This window comes from Colossoma macropomum, unplaced genomic scaffold, assembly GCF_904425465.1.
Source record: "Colossoma macropomum unplaced genomic scaffold, Colossoma_macropomum, whole genome shotgun sequence".
In the NCBI taxonomy this organism is placed as follows: Eukaryota; Metazoa; Chordata; class Actinopteri; order Characiformes; family Serrasalmidae; genus Colossoma; species Colossoma macropomum.
Genome location: NW_023494804.1, coordinates 34,279,663 through 34,300,388, shown reverse-complemented (window position 1 = coordinate 34,300,388; position 20,726 = coordinate 34,279,663). Strand labels below are relative to the sequence as shown.

The window sequence follows — 20,726 nt, the reverse complement described above, 5'->3', positions numbered from 1 at the left end:
CAGAGGACCTTACTTATAAAATGTTTGTAAGCACAGATTTGATTTTAACATGATCGGATGTGAAAATTCACATTTAAGTAGTGATTTATAAAAAGGAAATGATGTGAAAAATATGCATAGGTTAATGTAAGTTTACAGCCTGACATATAAACTGCAGGCTGAGGGGGCTGCAGGTATTAGGGTCCGTGATTTATGAATATTTTGTTTTTAGAAATCATGTGCAGATGCTGAAAAAGCAACTTAAGCACCAATTTAGAATCAAATTAAAATATGTTGTATAAACCGTTCTCCTGGAAATAATCAGCTTCAAGTGAATTCACTAATTTCTGAACATTTCTGCACAATTCAGTGGTTGAGATGTAGACAAATCCATTCAGACTTGTTAGATGTGAAATGGTACACAGTAGAGAAACATACTGACTTGGATTTCTTTTCAGTGGAGGTGACAGAAACCAGGGGTCGCAATGTCTACAACAGAAATACAGCCATTATATTTACTATCCAAAATGAACCATGAATCTACATGTGTCTCTAGAGTTTTTGTATGTAAGCTGTATAATGGGAGAACAGCAGTAAATGTAAAAAAGCTTTTTTTGGGGACTATTTTGCTTTACAATGCTCTGCATGTACATCTCCACCATGAATGCATAAAAACAAGACATTTTACATCAGGGCATCTTAAAATCCTCATAAAACAGCGCCTCTGGAATCAGACAGTGTATTTATAAGCATTTTCTGAGATGCAGCTTTTCGAGGCGTTAAACCCTTCAGACGTCTGGTTTCTGTCTCCTCCACTGTGAACAGTTGACTCTGCAAGTTTCTCCAGAATGAAGCATCTCACATCAAACCACTCTGAATGACTTTGTTTACATCTTAACCATTTAATTATGCAGAAATTTTGAAAAATCGATGGAATTCCCCTTTAAATCTCAGTTGCAGTGTGTTCAGAAAATAGTCAGAAATCGCAATTAGGTATTTTCTTCAAATTATTCAGCCCTGGCTAAATTTCTCTCCCTGAATTTCTGTTATTTGCACGCCGACATGCAGAGGTCAGTTCTATTTTACTCCAGTCTGTTCAAGGAATTCAGTACATGAATTCTGAAATCCTCTTGAGAGCTCAGTTATTGATTTTCGTTTATGGAATAATTCGGCTAATTCCTTGACTTTGACCAAAATAAAAGCACATTGACTAAAACTGTATCACTAATCTTTCATTTTAAGGCATAAAAGCAGACACAGCCTTTTAATGGCAGGGCGTATTAACATGACAGTGAATGTTGTGAGTCAGTTCTGTATTTGAAATCATTTTTAAACAAATCTTCCAGCCTTTCTGTCTTCAGCTTCCTCTGATAGAAAACTGTCCTCAGTGCTGTTTGCAGCCTTGAATTCCTCAGTTTTTTGAGGTTTAGTTCCAGATTCACTATGTGAAAGACTATCATATGAATGATGGTATTTTTAATGAACTGTCATTAAAAGGGAATTCCACCTCATTTTCAGATTTCGGCACAGTTAAATGTTTAAGATGTACAAGATGCACAGTTCTGTGTTCTGGACAAATTTGCAGAGTCGGATTTGTTCACAGCGGTGCTGATGGGAACGAGACATCTGAAGAATTTAATGCCTCTAAAAGCTACATCGCTCAGAGTTATTACATGAAATGGTTATGAATGTGCCGCCTGATGCCTGAGACATTGTTTGGTGATAGTTTTCAGATGAGATTTTGGCCTTAAATTTATATTTTTTAAACCCATTCAAGGCAGAGAGGTGTTGTAAGGCACAATAGTACTAAAAAACTTTTTTTTTTTTCCAGATTTTTCACTATTCTGCCATCATCAACATTGCATATAATAACTCAGACACATACAGGTTCACTGGTTGTTCTGGATAGGAAATAGGAAATGACTGTATTTGTGTTGCAGACATCGGTTCATTATACACTCTCAGAAAGAAAGGTACTAAACTGTCACTGGGGCAGTACGCCTCTTGTCCCTGGGGTGGTTCCCTCAAGGGTACATCTCAGTACCTTTAGTCAGGGAACATAACTGAACCATAATCCACTGAAATGATATTTTCTAAGTTGTACTGACTCCACACCCCCCGTCTCGTCTCCAGGCTTTTATTTTGTTGTTGTTTTAAAACATTCGGTTATGAAAAGGTACAAATACAAACTTTTCACCTGGTAAAACTTATTTAAGGTGCACAATCAGACCTTAAATCCACTGTTGTACCTTTGAGGGAACATTTACTTTGTTTGTACCTTGATGAACGAAAAATGCACCTGCACAGAACCTTTATTTCTAACAGTGTAAAGAAGTTCAAAATCCAGGAAGTTTACATGGTTACAGTTACACTTAAACACTATGAATGACTGTGTTTACGTCTCAGTGACTGGATTATTCAGAGGTTTTGATCACTGGAATTCCCTTTTAAACGAAGTTGGTGCGTTTAACCTCTGGTTATCAGCAGATACTGAAGGTCTACCAGAAGGGAGTATAATATGAAGCATATGAATGATTTCCAGGTCACATGTGACGCTGTACAGAGTAATATATGAGTGACATTTTACTCAAATGTAGTTGATAGTTTAGTTGGGTGGTGGAGAATTAGAAAAACCAGGAAAAGGCAGCATAGCAGAGGTCACCAATAGGTGGACTGCGGTCCGAGTCCGGACGCTGACGCTGACCTATAACCGATAAACTATGGAGAATTATTTAATTTCGATGGGGTGGTCCTATTTTAATCGGCGTAACTTTTCTAGCCTTTATGGTACCAATTTAGCGGCTCGGGAGACTCACAGACCAATCGCATGCGTTGTAAATATCACATGTGACACTACTCAGCCAGTCAGCTCTGTGCATTACGATGAGCACTGAGACTCGAGTGAGTGACGCACACACAGGGGAGGGACGGGGCGAGAAACAGCAGTCGGAGAAGAAAGTGAGTCAGAGGGAAGTTATTTCACATGGTGCGCTCAAAAAAAGAGAAAACTGACAAATATTGTTGAAATATATCTGAACTGTGCTTTATTTGCTTTGATATTCAGTTGCTGACTGTATAAGATGTTGATATACCTACTAGGCTACTTCAGTTTACAGTACATGGCACTGAATCATGATGTAAGTTAGACATTATGATGTTCCGGACCTTCGCTTGAGGAAAGTTTCTCTAACTGGAGCTTATTGAACTTTAATTAAATACCTCTGCAGTATAGTATTGGATTTTAGATGGACATATGGAAATAGAATGTAATTGGCTAAAAATCGTATTACATTTTGCTGTATTTATGGCTTAAAAGTATGTTTATAATGTAGTAATGTGCTGCAGTTTGAAGGATTTGGTGTTTAGTTGACTGTAGAGCACTTTAAGCAAAGATTGGCTTGATACATGAGCAGGCAGTAATTAATTATCTGACACTGAACTATAATGACAGATGAGAAAAAATTGCAGCTTCAGGGCTGATTTGGACAGTATTGTATTGGAGTTTAGATAGAAATGGAATAAAATTGGCTGAAAATAGTATTGCATTTTGCAGTATTAGTGGTCAGCGCTTTAAAAGTATGTCTTTAATGTAGTAACATGCTGCAGTTTGAAGGATTTGGTGTGTTTAGTTGACTGTCGAGCACTTTAAGCAGAGATTGGCTTGATACAGGAGCAGGCAGTAATTAATTCTCTGATACTGTCTGAACTGTAATGACATGGGAAAAAACCAAACTACCGTTCTACTGCTCTTCCTCCAGAGGTCTGCTTGCACATTTGAACTCTTGGCAGAAGGTTGCAGGCCACAGAGCAGGACTTCATTAACAGTGTTCCTGTTACTGGTGTGACTCTTTTAACAGCAAGAGGGCAGCAGATACTAATGGAGGGATGCCTGCTAGAAGGCAATGAAATGTCTGCTGGTCATAGATGTCTACAGACTGCTTAGCAGCAGTTGTGCTAAGCGCAGCACTGCAGTCGTGTAGCGGAGGCTTGGCTTGTGTATGTAGTCCTGTGAGTCTGTATGTGAAGGTCACATGTACAGCAGAGCAGCAGTGCGGTTGCAGATGCAGAGACGCTGCCGAAATGAGCAAGGAGTCCTGAGTCTCCGCTCCCTCAGCTAACACTCCTCTGCACATCTCTGTGCTGCATCTCTCTCTCTCTCTATGTCTGTCTCTCTCCGCCTGTCTGTCTCTCTCAGGAGGCTTTTATAAAGCTGATGTTCACTCAGGCCAGCCACTGTTTTCTAGGCTAGTCCTGTACTTCTGTGTAACCGACTGAGTATTTTAAAGGGCCCATATTGTGCAAGAATTAAGTTCAGAAAGTTTATAAAAGTGGCGTCCAGTCCATGCGGTCCATTTCTGAAAATGTGGCTAAGAAAACAAAAAACTAAAATGAACAAATAATGAAATGATTTGGGTTTTAACATATCCACCCGGTCAGCCTGCAAAAATGTAGCCCCACCCGTTTACACTGACGTTACAAGGAGTTTTGGGTGTTGGGCTTCTCTTTGAACAAGGCACGGTACAAGGCAGCCAGTCAGGACACAGCTCATTAACATACATCAGCCGTAAAGGCTCATAAAACAGCTTGTTAATTGTAAGGGATGAAGAGAGAATGTAGAATGGTTAATTAGGAGTGTAGGCACATAAACCAACAGAACACGTATCTAAGAGGACTTCAGGGAAAAGTAAAATAGAAAAAATATATAAAGTAGGCAGTTTAAGGATTAAAGGAGGGATCAGAGTTTCCAAAAAAAAGACCAAATGGTGGAATAAACTGAACAACAAAAAACCATGCATAGCTTTTCAGAGGTTTCAGAAGAAGATAAACTTTTTTTTTGACTTTTAAAACCTTTGAAAAAAGCATTTATTATTATTATTATTATTAACATACAAAGTGTGGCAAAAATACATATACACTGAAGCGATCAGGCCTTCTTTCTTACTGTAAGAGAGACCAATAGTAGAATGTAAAGTATACATTATCATTCAGATTTCTAACTAATTGATTTCTGATTCGTTGAGAAGGTCAATTTTAACTGATGATCTCCTTTTTTATTTTTTGTAATCATTTTTTTTTTGCTTTTCACAATAAGAGAAAGTGAGGATAGAGGAGACAGGGCACTACCAAACGATGTTCAGGTGTACACACAAGTCACAGGCATAGAAATCAAGCAGCATATTAATAAATAAGACACAGTTCAGGCAAAAACAGCACATTGGAGAAAATTACCATTGAAAAATCTGTGTTCTCTTGTCTTGGACCCAGAGTTTTTTACTTGAATGATAAATTCTTGCATTTACCAATAGTTGACTGCTTTGGGCGAAGTGTTAGGGCTACATGGCCCTCCTAACAGAGGTTTTTCAGAGACACTCTACAAACAGAGTGTTATGAGAAAAAAATTTAAAAACCGGCAAGATGGCTGAACAAGAGACCAATGAAACCAAGAAATGTGAGAATTTTCTCTGTAAAAAAATTACGATAATCACTGTATTATCTTAGTTTGATGTTGTTTCGATGTATTATGGTCATTTTCTTCATAACAAGCATAAAAAATTGCTAATAGCATGCTAATGTCTCAGTAGCCAGCTAGCTAACTTTCCCGTTCCACCTTAAATAGTCCAGCAGTTCTGATACCTGAAGCACCAGACTGTAACTGCTGCTCCATTTAAGGTGGAACGGGAAAATTTGAAGAAGAAACTGGAGAATATCTGACTTCGGCTTCATATCACTGCAGAATTATGGGTGGGCAATAATGAATAATTTTTGCATCCCCCCTCTTTGAAGGCATATGATGCCCTAAATGTAACTAAAGCCCAGCAGTGAGGAGCTGAACTTTACCCTCCTCTGCTATCACTGCAGACTGGCGGGGTCGCCTACAGAGCAGCGCTAGTAGCTGTTAATGAAGTAATGCTCTTTTTATTTGAGGGTCCCATTTTGTAGGGAAGATTTCACCCACTACCCTTTGTAACTCAGCTCTGAGGGGCAAGGAGACACTCGAAAACAAGGGGTAGGGGCAAAAATAAGAAGTGGGATTGGGCCTTAGTGTTTGTAAAACATGCCCGCCACCACACAGGTATAAGTAGTGTTCTTAATGAGGCCTTCAGCCCCACCCACTACATCTCCACCTGTAGTGGCACAGGCCCGTCACACAGTCCTACACCCTAACGGAGGATATCATGCTGCGGTTGGACCCTTTTGAGAAAGTGACTGCGTAGATGTGAAAGTTTTTTCTTAGATTTCTGCACTGATTACATCTGAAATTCAAATCACAGCCTGTGTGCGCAGCAGAGCGTCGGCTCGCACCACCAAAAAAAGAAAAGTAATGTTCTGTTCAGCCAAAGTAATTACAAGTGTGTCATGCCTTCCTCGCCCTTTTGTATCCTCTTTTAAAAGCGTGGTTGGAGTGCATCGGAGCCTGAGCTTGACCTCTGACCTTTGTCCGTGCTAGGGTCATCAGCATCATGAAGGGCGGAGGAGGGGGGAAGGAGCCTCCAGTAGAGGGCGAGGTGAGCGGGAAACAACGGCCCAAACGTAAGTGCCTGCAGTGGCACCCGCTGCTGTCAAAGAAGAAGGCTCTGGACTTCTCTGAGGAAGAGGAGGAGGAGGATGAAGAAGACCTGGAGAAGGTAAATGGTTTTTAAATTCATTATTATTTATTATTTATTGTCTGTTTATTAATTATTTATTTGGTGAGCTGCAGGAAGAAGATCGCAATGAGTTTAACTATTGGGAGAGTTGTTATTGTTATTTCGCTGTACATTCAGTTCACATTACATCATTTTTTTGAAGCTATCACTGCTGTCACTTTCAGTCGAATGCAGAAGTTTGAACACCCTGGTGTTCTGGGGATTTTTATCAATGAAAATAAATTAAAGCTGTAATAGAGGAAGTAGCATCACTGAGTCAGGAAAAAAAACATGCTTAACTTTGGTGTCTGTGTGTCGTAAAGTCTGTAAAAAGACCTCAGTAAAGCCTGAAATAGTCATTTCAAAAAGTCAGAGGAACTGGGTCGGAGTTTGTAGGACGTTTTCGGACCATGTCAAACGTCTTTGTGTCTTAACGTCACACGCACCGGCTCAGGAAGGAGGTCTGGCTCGATATTTAGGTCTCGTATGCAAGATCAACATTATACTGATGACGATATGATGACAATAGTAGATAATTCACTCACATCCTCAGACGACCCGTCCTTCACCAAGTTTTGACTGAGCTGTCTTTGAATACTTTTTCAATGCACTTGCAATCAGCAGATTCATCCACTCAGGGGTTCGAGGCACAACTGATGTTACAAAATGTTTCTCCATATGTTGTCTGCAACTGCACATTTCTACCTGAGAAGACTTCAGATCCCCAAATTTTACATATCGCTGTTGTCGGAAGAAAACCTCGTATCTCCAAAATGGTAACTTTACAGGAGAAGGAAAAAAACCTACTTTACTTTTAGTGTAAGTCAATGGAACCAGACGTTTTTCCAAGTCATTTTGGGTCGTTTCTTTTGGTTCATTCATCATGAAATTTACACACAATGTACAGGACAACATTTATGTTCAAATTATGTCAAAAACTGAAAAACGAAACAAAAAAACAAAAATGGAGGGACGAGGTTTTCTTCCGCCAACAGCGATATCGTAGCTTTAACACATCCTCTACAGGGAACAAACTAAAATGTGGCATTTCTCTGCAGCTTTTACTATGTACTTTCAATTTACTTGATGAGTTTAACATATTGGGGAAATATGAGCTGTAATTTTTCCACATTTTATGTTTAATTTTTTTCAGTATGTTAAATTTAGCAAATGAACACTAACTGTGCATTAAAATGTGCAGAAGTGTGTTCTCTGTTGAGGATGTGTTCACTTAGAAAACAAAACATGTAATTTGGGAGCCCAAACCTTTACATATGACCGTCCATTTTAGTTACATTCTACTCCGATCAGGCATAACATTCTGACCCCCTCCTTGTTTCTACGCTCATTGTCCATTTTATCAGCTCCACTTACTATATAGGTGCACTTTGTAGTTCTACAGTTACAGACTGTAGTCCATCTGTTTCTCTGCATACTTTGTTAGCCCCCTTTTACCCTGTTCTTCAGTAGTCAGGACCCCCATGGACCCTCACAGAGCAGGTAGTATTTGGGTGGTGGATCATTCTCAGCACTGCAGTAACACTGACGTGGTGGTGGTGTGTTAGTGTGTGTTGTGCTGGTCTGAGTGGATCAGACACAGCAGCTCTGCTGGAGTTTTTAAACACCTTAGTGTCACTGCTGGACTGAGAATAGTCCACCAACCAAAAATATCCAGCCAACAGCGTCCTGTGGGCAGCGTCCTGTGACCACTGATGAAGGACTAGAGGATGACCAACACAAACTGTGCAGCAGCAGATGAGCTATCGTCTCTGACTTTACATCTACAAGGTGGGCTGACAAGGTAGGAGTGTCTAATAGAGTGGACAGTGAGTGGACACAGTGTTTAAAAACTCCAGCAGCACTGCTGTGTCTGATCCACTCGTACCAGCACAACACACGCTAACACACCACCACCACGTCAGTGTTACTGCAGTGCTGAGAATGATCCATCTCCCAAATAGTACCTGCTCTGTGAGGGTCCATGGGGGTCCTGGCCACTGAAGAACAGGGTAAACGGGGGCTAACAAAGTATGCAGAGCACCGAATTGTTTCTGTGCAGCCTTTAAGTCGCTCCTCAGTCGGCCTTTTAACAAGCAGGTCCGTGCGCTGTTACAAACAGCACCAACAAAGCTGTAGTAATGATGGAGATGGCCATGCATTCAAGAAAGAGAGGTTTAGATTGTATTAACAGTAATGACATGCTCATGCATGCTGAAGACCGGTTACACATTCTTTCTTTCACTGCCCAGGTGAGGTTGATCAGCCAAGACATGTTTGGGGTCCAAATTTCTTTTTTGTTTGCCATTGGAGCCACAAGGCTAACATTACTAACACACACTAGAAGTCAATGATCACCATATCTTTTTCATAAATACATCCCCAAAACCTCTGTCGACTTGCACAACCTGTTGCACAAACTTGCTGCTCAAAATGTCGTGCAGACTTGTTGATGTGGTTTGGAGCAGGGTTTCTCAACGACTGCTCCACAGACGAGAAGTGGGCACCCTTTGGTGTTCCTTGGCCCAATATGGAGGGGAGGCAAGTGGCCTGTAGTGGGCCAGCGATAGACAAAAATCAGTGTTTGGCTTTACAATAAAAAACAAATGTACAATGTTTTCGTACGAGAAACAACATTAATCCAAATGGTGCACAAAGGCAGCTTTGTCCATTTTTTTGCCCCTTGCCTATAGAAACAAAAACTCTCCCGACGTTTCAGTTGTCTGATTGTGACACTGCTACACCAAATAAAATATGTTGTAGAAACATAACATACTTTATTTGCCACTGCTGTGTAAATATTTTAAGTTCACTTAAGCGATAGAACACGAGAGGGAAATAACATCACAGCTGTGATTTGGTCGCCGTAGATCATCACAGCCGTGATGTTATTGGCGGTAACACACTCCTCGAGTGTTCTATTGCTTTAATACAACAGTTAAATAAATAAAGTAATAAATTAATAAACTGGGCCGTGAACGCGGCGTTTAATATGTTTTAATGTTCGCAGTTCCTTCACCAAATTATAGTTCCTTAATGAGGAGCTTGTTGCTACGTCAGAGTACGAGCTCCGCCCACTCGCTGTACAGCCGGCAGTTCGTTCTCCAGCTCCACACAGACCGACTGACAGTTTGGGAATTTAGTGTAGTCTCATCTTCAGAGTCTGACCAAATCGGCTGTCGGTCAAATGCAATCTTAGTGTCCATTTTCTGTTTGTGGCAAAGTAAAAACGTTAAAACGGCTTGAGCGTCTCAAGCTCATTCAATGTTTGGAAAACCCTGTGATGTTATGGTGAAATAACAGCACAGTTAGAACACTTTAGTCATGTCCAGTTCCACCCACTAGTTAGGACTTCCCAATCACACAATATCACCAGCGCTAGGAGGGCGAAGGCTAACACAGACTTCCTCCGAGACCTTTGAAGCGCCACCACATGTTTTCGAACTGCCGCTCACGTAACGTCAGCCGAACGCGCTCGGAGGAAAGCGCCAACAGCCAGATCAGTTCTGTCAGCTAACAGATGCTTGCGCTGACTAGCATCGCGCTGAGTGATGAGGGGAGACGGGGGGCCATCCCACCCACCCAGAGAACGAGGCCAATTGTGCTGTCTTGGATGCCCGGAAACGGACAGCTGCAGCATCACCAGGGATCCAACTCGCGATCTCCTGATGATCGAGCCAACACTTTTTTAAGCAAATAATTTTTAGAGTTTTATTTCCCTGTTGGCTTTAGTGCTTCTAGTAATAAATAGGTGGGCCTTAAGGGGGGTTTCGAGGACCAAATGATGTAGTGTGAACTATAAAAGTGAGCAGAACTTCAATGTGTAAACACAGCAGACAGCCACTTCAGACAGCAGGTGTTGTGCTGAATTCCGACTCCTCCTTGTGTGCATGACATCACGCCGGCGTTTGGACGCTACAGATTATGTCTGCTTTTTCTGTTATTTCTTTTTATAAGTAGTTATTACATCTTGAATTCTCAAACCAAAGATATATGTTCAAAATAGTAACAACAGAATCTTGGATATAGTCTTGCATCCAAGTGTCAGTACGATGTGCTTGTATATGATGAGTCTGATTCCAACGGGGGGGTGGATTTTAGCACAACCTCTGTTGTCTGCAGTCGCTGCCTCCAGTGTTCTGCTATCCGGTGCAGTGTTGTTTATTTTTATAGTTCACAGTAAGTCATACGGTGAGAGAGGTTTAGGGGATGTGTTTAAGGAATAGATTTGGGTGACTACTGACATCTGTTGTTTGTTAGCAACATTAGCCTTGTATCTCTAGCGAAACACGACAGGCTTAAAATTTGGACACCAAACATGTCTCGGCTGATCGACGACATTTGGGATAAATGGAAAATAAGATTTTTGAATTGCTTGTTGTTGTTAAACTTACAATCGGTGTCAAATTTTACTTAACAAATTAAAGTGATTTCCTCCAATTCCAGGATTTTATTTTAATACACATGCCTTACATATAAGGCAACCTTTTTAGTGTGTAATTATACAGGGAGATTCACTCGAAAGAGGCCCCAAATATTCTGTTATAACTCCCATGAGTATGAAGCAATCTGAACCAAAAAAATATGCTACATACCTTGACGTATGTGTGATCAATAGCATTATATGCGACGCTGGAAGTGATCTCCGTTTTCTGCCAGACACATTTCGACGTGGTGCTCCATGATGCTCAATACTGAACGTATTGGCAAGCATTAAAGAGGTTAAACGTCGCAATGGTTGTCTGGCGCCTACCTCAACCTTCGAACCTTGTTCGAAGCTCCATATACTGAGGAGCACATTACACGTTGTTTCATTCAGATTGCTTCGTCCTAGTAAGAGTTATTACAGAATATTCGGGGCCTATTTCGAGTGAATCTCCCTGTATAATCAATAAAAGTATTGGTTTCAAATCCAACTTACTGATATAGTGTATTAAATCTTGATCCCACAGTCACAGACAACCCCTCCTCTTGTGACCACTCTTGCCCACGGTCATTCTGTGCTGAATCTGGAGCTGAATATTCTGGTCTTTGAGCACAGATGACCAGATGGGGTGTGTGCTTACGTGTCTTTGTTTTTTCCAGGAGCCGGTGGTGTGTGCAGAGCGCGGTAGTCAGGAGCCTGAATGTGGGGCGATGGAGGATGAAGGTGAGGAAGACTCCTCCGAGCAGAGAGCACGTCGGCCCATGAATGCCTTCCTGCTCTTCTGTAAACGGCATCGCTCACTAGTTCGCCAGGAACATCCGCGGCTGGACAACCGTGGAGCCACCAAGATCCTGGCTGATTGGTGGGCTGTGCTGGAGCCCAGCGAGAAGCAGAAGTACACAGACATGGCCAAGGAGGTGAGGCTGGTTGCGTACCTGCAGTATGTCATGCTCCTGGAACCCAGAGGTCACTGATAGTTTGTTCCTAGATTTAAAGGGACATTCTGGCATAACACTAGCGTTTAGTATGTTGTTTGTCATGTTGTGCTGTATTCTGCCTCGGCGATTTGACAGAAGTCATGATTTTATTGTTTTCATGCTTTTGCTCATCAGTGTTCTTCTCACTACACTACCTTTGGGAATCACTATGGTGTCAACCAGTCATTACTGCTAGCCTGATGGCTAATGATTACAAACAAGCTAGTATTTGTGTAACTCTTACCTTGGTCTTCAGAATCAAAGGCTATGTTTACATTACCAGGTTGAAGTGGCACAAATCTGATTTTTTGCCCTAATGTGACTCAGATCTGATGTTCTCAGGGCTGTGTGGACACGCAAATCTGATCTTTTCGTATTCGACCTGAGCCACTTTCATATGTGGTCCTAGATCGGGTACGTGTCTGATTTGTGGTCATGTGACCTTAATGTGATGCTCAGATTGGAATTCATGTGCTTTTCTCCACATCATTCAGCGTTACCATGGCAGCAACGCCTAACAGAAGTTAAAGCCTGTAAACGGTGGACAAGCAACTCATCTCACCTTTTTCTCCTTCGTCTCGCGCTAATAATGAAGCTGAGAGCTGATCAGAGTTGATTATCTTCTCAGCGAAGCTCGTTCTGCTCATTAGTTTGTGCTGATGATGAACGTGATTCACGTGGCGTTACTGAGTAGGATGTGCGCATGAGGGTCATTTCAGGACGCCGGTTCGTCACATTAATGACCGATTTGAATCACTTACCTAAACGAGTGTGAACCATCAAGTCAGATAGATCGGATTTGAGCAAAAAAATCAGATTTGAGCAATGAGTCTTGTAATGTGAACGTAGCCAAAAAGAAAACAGTTATTCTGTCTTTATTCAGCACATAATGGATGCCAGAGACATGTTTTTTACCCTTTCAGCCAGAAAATGTGAGCCAGGTATCTAGATAGATAACTTTTTACTTGTGGTCCTCCTCTTCTGTTGTTTGCCACAGTTATAAGGCTGCAAAAAAATATTAAGTTTCCTAACAGTAACGCTAGCTATTTTTGCACTTGCCAAAAATAAAATAAATTACAAAAAACAATCAAACTGTCCAGCCCCAAAGTCCACTCCAAAGCAGTTGTAGTTTTGCATAAATTCTTCTTACCTTCATCAGAAGGGTTTTCTCTAGTCTTTAAACTGGACCATCTACCCCAGGGGTGTCAAACTCAACCACTAAATGGGCCATATTAAAAAATCTCAACAAATCTGAGGGCCAGCTGAGTGTTTATTTCGTTTTTCCTTAACATTTTGCCATGAGCCGTACAGGCCATTGTTTATCCAAAATACGCCAAAACTACAACAGCACAATGGGCATTGAATACATAGTCAAAAATAATTCTACATAAATTTAATTGTTTTAATTGTTTAGATTGTTTTAGGTAGGTTTTTTAAAACTGCCTATTTGCCTGAACAACAACACCAGGCATCTTTTCTTTTTGTGCAACTACTGATTGTTGTTGGGGGAAGTGGGTTGGAACTTGCACTATGTTGCAGTGCATGCTGGGGACTGTAGTGCAGCTCAGGTTGAAACGGGCTCATAATTATAGAAAATTTAAATAATATCGCGGCCCAAACAGGATTGTGTTTGATGCATGGGATCTACCCCTAGAGACTACTGGGTCACCACTGTAGGATACAATGTGGTTGTTACATTTATCATTTTAGCTGGAGTGTCTCTTTACGAGGTTTTGCTGATGTGGTTAGTCCCAAATCAGACTGGTCTGTTATGGTCAGTATGTGTATGGTCAGTATGTTCAGATAAAAGCTGTCTCTCAGAAGTCAAGAAACTGTTGGGTGCATTGTCACTTTAGTTTGAGGCTAAATTATCTCATTAGAATTTTCTCTGCTGAATCAAATCCAGCTGCCAGAGTCTACTTAACAGTGCAAGCTCAGAATTGTCCTACCTATATCTTGTGTCTCTACATGTTACTTGCATCTTTGTTGTTATACTTTGTGCCAAATATCTGACAAGTCTAACCGGGTCAAGGAGCAGCTCTAGGAGGCTCAGATTCTTCGGAAAAGAAAAAAATCTTTCTATGAATTTCTATGAATGTTACACCTGGGCTGATAAATTTTAGGCTCTGCACCTTGCCTAATGCGGGTTTCACCTACTTTAACTCATTGCCCTGGGAAAAACGCAAGTTTAATTAGCTAATTGTCACATGACCTCCTTAATGTAGTCAGTGTGCCTCTCTTTATTGTTTTATGGAGTGAGGCTTTTCAAATGACTGCCGTTCACCAGCACCTGCGTTACGTGTCTCAGGATATTTAGCTATAGTTGCCTGACTTATACGAGTTAACCCTTCACACTGCAGAGGCCTGCATGTGGGCCCACACTTTATTTGATTGCTCCTGCATCAAACAGCTTGCATACTAGTTTTGAATTAGTTACAGAATAATTTATAGTAAATGCTGAATGCTAAGTTTTAGTGACTGTTAAGTGAAGAATCAAATGTTCACAGTTTTCTATGTAACCCAAATGTAGTTGTTTGGCCAAGGGGTTTCTTTAGATTTGCTCTGTGAATATGAGCGTTAGACAGGACTACTTTGTATAGCTAAAAAAAGGGCATTGTGCAATGTTGGAAACCTGCAGATGTGATTAAGACATGCACTTTGTGCACAGCTAATTAACGGGTATCAGCTTCAATTACTTTTTAACTACATTAGCCTTGCAGCTTTAATGCAAAACTAAAGAAGCAAAATGCAGACACCAGACATGTCCTGGTGGATTGGCTACCTTTGGAATAAGAGGAGAATTGTGTCAATGAAAAAGTCTTATAAATGTTCCAGCATGTTTTTGGTGCAGTTTTCTGTCACTGCAGTGTCACAGTAATTCTTCTGATGAAATCCATTGTTGTTATGTTGTAAATAACTGTTGTGAGTGTTCATATTCCTGACTGTGCTTTGTGTTTCTCTGCTCTCTATAGTATAAAGATGCCTTCATGAAGGCGAACCCGGGCTATAAGTGGTGCCCTGCCACCAGTAAACCAGTGAAGAGTCCCACTCACGCTGTGAGTAACGTTCGAAAAAAGGCCTGGTCTCTCTCCTCCAACCCCACCAAGGATGCTGCTGTTGCCAAAAAAGTGCCCAAAGCTGACAGCACACCACAGCTTAATTTTGCCATGGCAGGTGGGTATCATAAGACACACTTAAAGCAAACGAGAAGTGTTTATGAGGAACGTCTACCTTGTACTTAGAGTCACTGGGCCTCATTCACCAACCGTTCCTAAGAAGACATTTCTTCTTAAAACGCACTTACACAGTTTTTACAAAGGTTCTGACATTCACCAGTGTTTTCTTACTTGGGGTTTGTTCTTAGATAGGAATAGAATCTACACACTCAAGAGCACAAAGGTGTGAACAGTTCTGTGGTTTAAGAACACGTTATGAATCTGACGCAGACCTTTTTTTAGAACCTTTCTCAAGAACGAATTAAGGAAAAACAGGAAGATATTGGTGAATGAGACCCACTGTTGGTCCATTATATAGACTTGTATGGAAAGATTTGGGCACCCCTGGCAAAATCACAGATTTTTATTGCTTTTTGACATGAAAACAAGTAAACACAACCTGTTCAACAAACCATTTTTTTAAAAATATAATATTATTTTATATTATGAAGTCTGGTTCCATTGACTTACATTAAAAATAGAGTAGGTTTTTTCCTTCTCCTGAAAAGTTCCCATGTTGGAGATACGAGGTTTTGATCTGACAGCAGTGATATAATATATTTTATATTATATAATTATTTCTGCAGATGTCTTTATATTTGATTAACCTAAAAAACTTTAACTAATTTAAGCTCATTTAACTTGTTAGGCCTTGATTGACTTGTTAGGACAGCATGTCCAGAATTGTCCTTAGGAGCTGTCAGCTCATGACAGTTCCAGAGCGTAATAAGTTTCCTCACTCATCAAACCTTGTGCTAACACTCAACAACCATGGGCTCCTCTAAGCAGTTGGCTGACGATCTGAAAATGAATTTAATTAATGCCTACAGAGCAAGGAAGGGCTATAAAGAGATATCAGAGCTCCTCCAGCTCTCAGCTTTCACTGTCTGAAATATGCTTAAGATATGGCAATTAGGGGGACTGGAGGACCAAGAAGACGCTCAGATAGTTCTGTTTGTTTGCTGACCAGGAAGGCAAAGCAAAACGTGTGTGTGTAAATAAAAAGGATCAGCATTTGATGAAAAGGACACTTTGCCTACTGTTAACCATGGGGGTGCATTTGTTGTGCTTTGTGGTTGTGTGACAGCCAGTGGCACAGAAAACGTTGCACAGGTGAATGGAAGAATGAATTCCACTAAATATCAGTAAAATCTGGAAGCAAATGTAAAACAATCACAGACGGAAGCTGAAAAGAGGGCTTCCACAACAGGACAGGGATCCAAAACGTGCCTCAAAATCCTCCATATACTGCTTTAAGAAACACAAGCTGAAGCTTTTTGAAAGCTCCTCACAGCCCCCTACCTAGAACATCACTGAAATTTGGTGCAGAGTGCTTAAACATGCTTTGCATGCAAGTCCCCACAAGAATATTGCAGAACTAGAAGTGTTTGGCAAGGAAAAGTCGGTGAAAGTGTCTAAGACAAGAATAGAAAGACTAGCTGTCTAGAAAAGCACTTGCAAGCTGGGATTTCTTGTGACATTCTTCTTAAGACGTCCAAACTTTGAAACGTGCCGCAAATAACTGTTTTTTCTATTTTTTAAGTTTGTTAAATATAAACTGTACAAAAACATTTGCAGAAAAATATTTGAAGATTTGCATCCCGCTGTAGGTGTACAGTTAAAGGCTGTAGCTCTCTCGTCATACACCGTTTGTCAGCTACTATCTACTCCATTCCTCATTGGGCAGTTTATGAGCGCAGAACTTCTGTTGACCAGTTTTTATTTGTGTGGTGGACCATTCTGAGCAGTGACACTGACACAGGTGTGGCGTTGGTATCAAACGCAGTGGAGTTTCTGGAGATTTTCCACAGTTCAGTGTCACTGCTGTGTTGATAGTGGTCCATCACCCAAAAATAATCAGACAAGAGCAAGGTCTGTGGTCAGAAACTGACCACTGATAAATGAGTAGAGGAGGGGTGTTAAACTCACCACTAAAAGGGCCATATTAAAAAATCTCAACAGATCTGTGGGCCGGAGGAAAAACAAAAATCATTTTTAATGAACGTTGTGCTGTAACACAAACTGGCCATTGTTTATTTAAAATACACAAAAACTTCAGCAGTAAAATATGAGCGCTTACACCCGTCAGGCATAACATTATGACCACCTCCTTGTTTCTACACTCATTGTCCATTTTATCAGCTCCACTTACTATATAGGAGCACTTTGTAGTTCTACAGTTACAGACTGTAGTCCATCTGTTTCTCTGCATTCTTTGTTAGCCCCCGTTTACCCTGTTCTTCAGTGGTCAGGACCCCCATGGACCCTCACAGAGCAGGTACTATTTGGGTGGTGGATCATTCTCAGTACTGCAGTGACACTGACGTGGTGGTGGTGTGTTAGTGTGTGTTGTGCTGGTCTGAGTGGATCAGACACAGCAGTGCTGCTGGAGTTTTTAAGCACCTCAGTGTCACTGCTGGACTGAGAATAGTCCACCAACCAAAAATATCCAGCCAACAGCGTCCTGTGGGCAGCGTCCTGTGACCACTGATGAAGGACTAGAGGATGACCAACACAAACTGTGCAGCAGCAGATGAGTTATCGACTCTGACTCTACAGCAGATGAGCTATCGACTCTGACTCTACAAGGTGGACTAAGAAGGTAGGAGTGTCTAATAGAGTGGACAGTGAGTGGACACAGTGTTTAAAAACTCCAGCAGCACTGCTGTGTCTGATCCACTCGTACCAGCACAACACACACTAACACACCACCACCACGTCAGTGTTACTGCAGTGCTGAGAATGATCCACCACCAAAATAGTACCTGCTCTGTGAGGGTCCATGGGGGTCCTGACCACTGAAGAACAGGGTAAACGGGGGCTAACAAAGAATGCAGAGAAACAGATGGACTACAGTCTGTAACTGTAGAACTACCAAGTGCACCTATATAGTAAGTGGAGCTGATAAAATGGACAATGAGTGTAGAAACAAGGAGGGGGTCATAATGTTATGCCTGATTGGTGTATAGTAGACCTTAAAATAGTACATGAATACTTGAAATATTCAAAATATTGCTGATGGGGAATGTAATGCAGCACAGAGGATAACCAACAAATTATAAAACTGTGTGTAGCAACAGGTGTTATAGGGTTTCTAACTGTTCACTCGGACTAATAAAGTGTGCAGAGCTGAGTTTAACAGCTTAGATTAAGTCTAGTTACATTGGACAGACACTATTATACCACGATTAGAATGAAACAACTCTGCATTATTCTTTAAGGGCCTCAGGGTCCTTCTGGGAGCATATCGTCACATATATTACTGAATAAAATTCTTCAGCTGTGTGTTTTAGATGTGCTTGTGAGTGAGTCATGTTAGCGCTCACAGTTTGCTTTGCCTGTAGGCAGAATACAGTGTCAGCTCAGCGTTATGGAAACATAATGGCTAATGTAAATAAAAAACTGTCAAAAGTGTCAAAAGTTACAGTATTGTTTACCATGTGGTACTATTGAAAAGCACTGGCGTTTCAATACATGCAGGATTAGGGGGCGTTCAGATAATGCATTTTTAAATGGCAAGCAGGTTGGGTCTCATGCTGAAAACAAGCAGGGGGCATTCTTAAGAGGGCATTTGATTGACATGTTGGTAAACACAAGAAAGCGATTTGAGAGTACATGGAAAGATCAAGATGTTATTATTTAATTAATTAATTATTAGAATTAAGTGACCCTTATTAGTCCCACAACGGGGAAATTTTACCTCAGCATTTAACCCATCCTTGCAGTGAAATACCACACACACACTAGTGAACACACACACTAGGGGGCAGTGAGCACACTTGCCTGGAGCGGTGGGCAGCCCTATCCAGCAGATGGGGGTTAGGTGTCTCGCTCAAGGCCACCTCTGTCACATACTGTCGGTTCAGGGGATGGAACCAGCGACCTTCCGGTCACAGGGCTGGATTGATCCTCTGAACCGACAGGGGATCAAACCATGTGCAATAAACATTAGGAAACGGCTTAAACTGAAGGTGAAAAAGAGTTTTCAATTATTTTTTTTATGTTAATCTTTGTTCTGTGTGCTGGAAAACTAGCTTTTCCCTCTTCGGTGAGTAGAGAGAAGGTATCCTCTATATTGGTAGGTCAAGCTATGTTGACGTATAGCGCTTTTTTGTGGTGCTCAGTGGACAAAGTGACATTTTATTCAACTTAAATGCGTAGTTTAAATCCGCGAAGTGCGCTGCGAAGGCTAGAAAAGTGCTTTTTAGTCTCAGTGTGTGTTTCTCCGTAGATGACAGTGAAAAGAAGTGCACTTGAGAGAGTTTGAAAAGTCTGAAAAATCCAAATTTCTTTATACTTTCATGTGTGAATCCTAATATGACAGTATTCACCTGAAGAGTGTGTAATAGTACGACGCAATACACCTGCAACTCCGGCTTAGTTATGTCTGCACACAGCAGTAACGAGGGGGTCAGTTGGTGAAAGGCTCAGTTACTGTCATCCCTTATCACTCCCTCAGCAGCAGGGCAGTGACTGGCATACTGGTTCTGCTAGTATGCAGATGTTTTCAGTGTCAGTTTTCTTACAGGTAGCACCGTAATCTTTTTCTCAATTTGCATCAGTCTCCTGTGTATCAAACTCAGTTTGCATCTGTCTCCCACTTTGCAAGACTGATGTGTTTCCGTTAGCATTACAGTGGGGAAATTCCTGTTATTCACACTTTTTGAGCATCTTTGTTCTGTGTATTCTGCTTTTTTGGTCTTTGCTTATAGTGTCTGTCAGGCTACGTTCACATTACCAGGTTACAGGCTACGTTCACATTACAAGCCTCATTGCTCAAATCCGATTTTTTGCTCAGATCCGATCTCTCTGACTTGATGCTTCACTCTCGTTTAGGTAACTGACTCAAATCTGTCATTAATGTGAACAAATCGGCGCTCTCTACATCCTACTCAGTAACGTTATGTGAATGAATCAGTGCATCATCAACAAACAAACTAACAAGCATAACGAGCTTCACTGGCAGCAGCGTCGAACAGAAGTTAAAGCCTGTAAACAGTGGAAAAGCAACACATCTCACCTTTTTCTCCTTCGTCTCATTCAATTAATAAAGCTGAGAGCTGATCAGAGTTAATTATCTTCACAGCGAAGCTCGTTCTGCTTGTTAGTTTGTTTGCTGATGATGCACTGATTCATTAACGTGACGTTACTGAGTAGGATGTGCGCAGGCGGGTCATTTCAGGAGTCACTTACCTAAACAAGTGTGAACCATCGTGTCAGAGAGATCGAATTTGAGCAATGAGGCTTGTAACGTCAACGTAGCCTCGGATAATCCAGATTAATAATGCTGATCTAGGATCACCATGACCCATGCACACAGATGTTTTCGTTACGAGAGGATTCAGATGCATTAATTTCTCTTCTGTTTTTTGACATCCTGCTTCTGTTTGTGTATGTGTGTGTAGATCCGACTAAGATGGGTGGTCTGAGCATGCTGCTGCTAGCTGGAGAGCACGCCCTGACTGCCAGAGAGGTATGGTACCCCTGCAACAGTCACTTACACTAC

At 41.3% G+C, this 20,726-nt stretch overlaps 1 protein-coding gene across 3 annotated transcripts in view; it reads left to right on the top strand.

The window, feature by feature from the left end:
* Positions 1–20,726, top strand: part of LOC118824678 (HMG box transcription factor BBX) — a 52,985-nt gene that overhangs the window by 6,965 nt on the left and 25,294 nt on the right. For all 3 annotated transcript variants that reach the window (XM_036594997.1, XM_036594995.1, XM_036594996.1), the window contains exons 3-6: positions 6,428–6,605; positions 11,688–11,945; positions 14,978–15,179; positions 20,626–20,693. In XM_036594997.1, the coding sequence (XP_036450890.1) occupies positions 6,441–6,605; positions 11,688–11,945; positions 14,978–15,179; positions 20,626–20,693 (693 nt within the window). In that variant the 5' untranslated portion in view covers positions 6,428–6,440. The remainder of the gene's footprint in view (positions 1–6,427; positions 6,606–11,687; positions 11,946–14,977; positions 15,180–20,625; positions 20,694–20,726) is intronic.